Genomic DNA, 5,609 nt, shown 5'->3' with positions numbered 1-5,609 from the left:
CAGTGCTCAGGCTGGCTGGAGGAGCCACTGTGGTACAGTGTGCACGTGTGCACCTCGCCCTGGCTGCCCCACGGAGTGCCAGCTCCCCGGTAGTGTCCCACAAAGCCAGTGTTTAAGATGAACGTGCATTTGTGACCTCCAAAGCACTCACACCGTGCTGGGGGAAGCCAGACCAAGCCCTGAGCCTGGAGCTCCTGATGGAATGCAGCACAGCCCTCGCTGGTTCCCTTTTTTCCCAGGGTCAGCACTTTCCAAACCAGCCTGGGACAACTGCAGGGATTTCTGAGAGCAAGAATCAGCCCTGCTCTGGGTTTTACTGTCCCTGTGGCAGACTGTGCCGTGCCCTGGCTGGGCACAGATCCCTGCCCTGGCCCTGGGCTGCAGGAGGAGCTGCCTGAGTCCCAGCCAGGTGCCTGAGGATCCCAGGCTCTCCCTGTTCCCCAGGTTTCCCCAGCCTGTTTGACAAGCCTGGATTCAGCTGCTCTGTGGCAGGCACAGAGCCACAGGAAAGAGCTTTTGGGAAGTCCTGTGCTGGTGGGAGATCCTCCAAACATGGACAACCCAACCCCAAATATCAGGAGGCAGCGATGTCTGCCCCGAGCTGCCCTGGGGTGGGAGGGCTCTGCAGTCCCTGCTGGCCCCACAGGACAGGAAGGGGTCACAGCACCGGGGTGGGGGCAGCCTGGCACCAAGGGAGGGACAGGCTGGGTCAGGCCTGCAGGGGGGAAAACAGCTCTGGCTGCTTGGCTCGGGCAGAGAGGACGTGTTGTTGACAAGAAGTGGTTTTTTGGCAAAAGAAGGGAAAAGCTGATAAAAATATTCTTAAAAATTCAACTGGGAGAGGCCCACGTGCCAGAACAGAGGAGAAGCTGGGGCCAAGTGGTTTAAAGAGCCCGAGGCTCTCCCTGCCTTCTGTGCTCCAGCACTCCTTGGGAGCAGAGAGAGGGGGGCTGAGAAACAGGAGCCTCTCTCTGCAGGGCCTGGATCAAAGGCACATCAGAGGGAATAAAAGGCAATCAGAGGGGACAGAGCCATGTCCTGGCTGTCCCCGGGGTGGCCAGGAGGGCACAGACAGGGGACACAGGTACTCACAATGCTCCTCATCATCTTGTCCCCGCCGCTGAAGGTGACAGCCAGCATGGAGGCACACTCCTCAGCATAGAAGGGCATGGAGCCCGTCTCATCCACAGCTCCTGGGGAAACAGCAGAGGCACCCCCTGTGTGACACTGCCCTGCTCCCACTGCTGGATCTCGGGGTGTTGATCCCCTGAGAGCCTCTCCTGCCAGATGTGCTCCTCCAGGGCCTGGGAGCTGGGCAGGGGAATCAGAACCAAGCCTGTGTTTTGCCCACCTGGAAGATGCACAGAAAGGGCAGCCATGATAAATAATCCCTCACTGTGCCCAGTGTCACACAGATCTCCTGCCCCTCACACAGCTTCTGCTCTGGAGAACGTGGATCACACACTTCTCCTCTAACACAAATGATGGGAATGCTGCATTCCAGACCATTCCCTGAACATGGCAGTGTCTGTCACAGCCCGGGAGGGAGCCTGGGCACGGGCAGGAATTCCTCTGCCTCCTCTTGCTCTGTAGCTCAGAAGCAAACTGCAGGCATGGGGGCTGAAGCCCAGCACACCCCAGACACTGCCATGCTTGTCCCCAGACATTCCCCACAGATTTTGGGATGGCCTCACTGCTCCAGGCTGGGAGGGGAGCAGACAGAGGGCTCACCTATGGTGACAGTGTAGATGGAGTTGGCGTATCCATCGTAGTTGCAGTTGTCACTGTGCTGGCCCCCGTTGCCACTGGCCACCACGAAGATGCTCCCGAAGCCGCGGCGACCCGCGATCACCCCGTGCTGCAGGGCAGCCTGTGGAGAGGGACAGGGCAGGGGGCTCCTTCCACAAGGATCCCAGGGTAGGGGGCTCCTTCCACACCGATCCCAGGGCAGGGGGCTCCTTCCACAAGGATCCCAGGGCAGGGGGCTCCTTCCCCTCTGTTCCCAGGGCTTCCTGCAGCAGCCAGCCCAGCACGTGTGATCAGGGCTCCCCACTGCCCCTCTCTGAGTGCCCTGCCCCACAGACCCTGGGGCTTTGCCTTTGCTGGCAAACACCACAGCTGGGGCCCCACCTGGCAGCACATTTCAGCCCAGCCTCTGCTCCCACCTAGGGGAAGGACACGTCTGAGGGATGAGCAAGAACACAGCCCCACTGGAAGTGACCACCCTGCTCTCCCTCCCCTGGCAGATGAGGGCACATTCTGCCCATTCTCTGTGGCACAGCGAGCCCTGCCTGTGCTTTGTGTCCTGGAGCTTGTTCCAGCTGTCTGCAGGCAGGAAGGGAATAAATTAACTTGCAGGACTGGGAACCATTTGTTACGGTGAACGAGCAGCTCGGCTGTCAGCGCTGCTGAGCTGTGGTTGGAAAAGCACAGCAGCAGAGCACTGGAGCAGAACCACACCCCACTGCTGGTTTTGGGGCCCCTCGGTGACCCCTTGCTGCAGCACAGGCTGTGTTCTGCAGCAGTTCTGCAGCACATGAGCTCAGAGAAAACCTTAATGGCCTGGGAAGGAGCAGCCTCAGCTCTGACTCTTCCTCCCACTGCAATCTCACCCCCCCTTATTTACTGCCAGTATCCAAAGGCACCATCCCTGCCTGGAGAGCCACCCTGAGCACAGGGAAAGCTCGGCCTCCTGAGCAGAGAGCACCCCGTGGGCTGCACGAGCTGTCAGTGCCACACCTTCCACAGGTCGTGAAAGAGCCTTTCCCTGCTGGAAGCAGCCTCTCCTTGGAAAGCTCAGCCTCTCCTGCCCTGCCTGCACGCAGCGCGGCCTCTCCCAGCCCCACGGTGACAGGGACACCTCTGCTGGCACGGAGGGACACACAGACGTGCAGAGTGTCACAGCCATGTCCCTCCCGCCCTGAACGGGCAGGCAACAAGCCACAAGCCCTGGAGGCTCTCCCAGGGCAGCTGGAGCTGGGATTTACCTTTCCCAGTTGGTGGGGGCCATCCACAGTCTTCCCGTCATCGTCGGGACCCCAGCTGCAAAGAGAGACAGTGTGAGGTGACAGCCCCAGGAGGCACGGGCGGCTCTTCCTGTCACCACAGCGAGCTCCCAGCTGCTCCCAGAGCCACCACTGGGACTGCAGAACACTGCACTTTCCCACCCATCAGGATGGCCCCTCGCTGCTGGGACATGGCTGTCGTGTCTGCACTGCGCCCCTGTGTCAGATTCCAGTGCACAAAACGTTTGATTTTTATTTAACAAGCGGCTTCTCACGCATTCCAGTCCCCGTCACATGGCTCAGCCGGGGCTGCCTGACCACAGAGGGGAGCACAGTGCCCCCTCCAGCACAGCCAGCCCAGGGGATGTGCTGCAGCAGCACACACAGGGACATCTCACAACTGCAGGCGCTGTGCAGAGCCCGGGACAGGTCTCCAGGAACAGGATTATGGTGCCTCAAGGCTAACTGCAGCCACAGCAGGATGGGAGCTGGTGTGAGCACTCAGCCACCAGCTGTGGCCCCGTGCCCAGGCAGAGCAGGGCTGGCAGCCAGCTCAGGGTCCCAGGGCTCACCTGCAGCTGTAGATGTCATTGATCTGATAGTGCTTGTTGAAGGCAATGGCCTCCATGCTGTCCGTGAGGGGCCCGTCCAGCACTCGGATGCCTGCAGGACAGAGCACAAGGGACGTGAGGGACACGTGAGCTGCACAAACTGCAAACACACTCCTGGCTCGAGGCTGCCCCGCTCAGCTCACCCTGCAAGGCCAGCCCAGCTTTGGAGGGCTGAGGCAGCGCCAGGTCCTGCTGGATGTGGGGCAAGCCCTCCTGTTCCCTGTGCCGCTATTTGTGCAGCACCAAGGGCCAGCCCGGCTCAGGCAGGTCCTGTCTGGCTATACTGGTGATATTCCAATGCCCAGGGATGGAGGGCAGGCCCTGGGGCAGCCTGGCAGTCTGACGTACCCGCGATGCGGCTGCCGAAAGCAACTCCCACGGTGCAGAAGCTGTTGTTGGGCACGGCTGCGATCTCCCCGGCGCAGCGCGTCCCGTGGTGGTTCCCGTTCTCCTCGTCGGGGTGAGGCATGGGGTCAGGGTCGTTGGAGTTCAGGTCATAGCTGCCCTCTGGGCTCTGCAAACAGACCCACGGTCAGGACTGGGGCTCTGCTCTCCTCAGGCTGGGAAAAGCAGGAGTTGAGCTGAAACACGGGCTGGGCATCACAGGAACTTGGAGGCTGCTTCCTCACAGGGCTGCTGCTCAACACTGCTGAAGGGACCAACCTGGGCAGCTCCAGGCACTGCTGCGGGTCAGAGCGATGCCAGCTGCCCCCCACGGGTTGCACAAAGGCAGGTAACCCCAAAACCTGGGTGCAGAACCTCCCAGGAAAGGCTTGCTGCTGGCCCTTCCCGCCCTGGCTGAGCCAAGGTGACAGAGCTCTCCGAGCTCTCACACGCTCCTGTCACACTGCCCTGCACAGGCACTCACGTAGTTTGGCTGGATGTCCTTGATGGTGTGCTCCACGCCGTCGTCCACCACCACCACCGTCACCCCGCGCCCCGTCACGTTCCGCTCCCACACGCCCGTGACGTTGATGTCCTTCCCGGGGCTCTTGCGGTTGTTCTAAGCACCAGAAAGGACAGCGAGGGGACACGGTCAGCGCTGAGGGGACCTCCTGGGTGCACTGGATATCACATGTGGGGCTGGGCCCAGCACAGGAAGAACTCACAGGACAGTCAGGGGAGATAAACTGAGGCTGACAACGAGCAAAAGCTGCTGGAGCCATGAGGTGGAGGGCATAGTGTGCTCCAGCCAAAGCCCTCTGCCCACCCCAGTGCCACCAGTGCACATCCCACCATCACAGCAAGTATGTGGCAGGCAGCGCAGCCCCCCCTCCTCACCAAAGCACAGAAAGAGGCTGCTCTGCCTCCTACATGACAGCTCACCCATGGCCACACAGACAGCCCGAGCCTGGGAGCACAGCAGGAGCCGGGAAACCACTCACCAGATGCCACTGCTGGGGGTATTTGGGATCGTTAAAGTGCAGGCTGCGCTTGGAGCGCTTCAGAAGCTTCTGTTCCGAGTGCCACCGCACGCTGTCGTGCTGTGCAAACAAAGTGTCCACGGATCTCCTTATGGCTTCGTGCTCAGGCGCCGCGTGGCCGTCGGGCTGGTAGGCAAAGAGGTAATGGCCCTTGAGCTCCCCGACACGGCCCATGTTCACCAGCCCCGCAGTCCGGGCCAGCTCCTCTGCCCGCTGCTCCAGCTCCTCCTCGGGTGCCTCCAGGCTGACCGCCCACGTCAGCTTCCCGTGGCTGCCCTCAGTGTCCAGGGCCGGCGAGGCCAGGGGGATCCAGGAAGCGCTGAGCCAAAGGCACGTGTGGATGCAGAGCGTGGCCTCCATCCCCGCACTCCATAGCGGCGCTGCCCGCCTCCAATGCGGCATCAGACAGGAGGGCTGCAAGGGCACAGGTGAGACTGGTGACAGCCCCTCCTGATGAGGGACACGGTGGCCAGGGCCACCTGAAGGTCCCACAGAACCCCATAGGGGTTGCCACCAACCCGCTGCACGGCAGATCTCCTTCCCGGGGAACCCCAGCGGCTCCTTCCCAG

At 61.6% G+C, this 5,609-nt stretch overlaps 1 protein-coding gene across 1 annotated transcript in view; it reads right to left on the bottom strand.

Annotated features, from left to right (window-relative positions):
* PCSK7 (proprotein convertase subtilisin/kexin type 7) overlaps positions 1-5,442 on the bottom strand; it is an 11,814-nt gene extending 6,372 nt beyond the window's left edge. Inside the window, exons 1-7 of the mRNA XM_005427526.3 lie at positions 5,002-5,442; positions 4,485-4,619; positions 3,965-4,130; positions 3,578-3,668; positions 2,988-3,042; positions 1,732-1,870; positions 1,093-1,193 (exon numbers count right to left, since the gene is read on the bottom strand). Of these exons, the coding sequence (XP_005427583.1) occupies positions 1,093-1,193; positions 1,732-1,870; positions 2,988-3,042; positions 3,578-3,668; positions 3,965-4,130; positions 4,485-4,619; positions 5,002-5,442 (1,128 nt within the window). The remainder of the gene's footprint in view (positions 1-1,092; positions 1,194-1,731; positions 1,871-2,987; positions 3,043-3,577; positions 3,669-3,964; positions 4,131-4,484; positions 4,620-5,001) is intronic.
* Positions 5,443-5,609: the final 167 nt, after the last annotated feature.

This window comes from Geospiza fortis, unplaced genomic scaffold (assembly GCF_000277835.1).
Source record: "Geospiza fortis unplaced genomic scaffold, GeoFor_1.0 scaffold183, whole genome shotgun sequence".
NCBI lineage: Eukaryota > Metazoa > Chordata > Aves > Passeriformes > Thraupidae > Geospiza > Geospiza fortis.
This window is presented reverse-complemented; position numbering and strand designations above follow the sequence as displayed.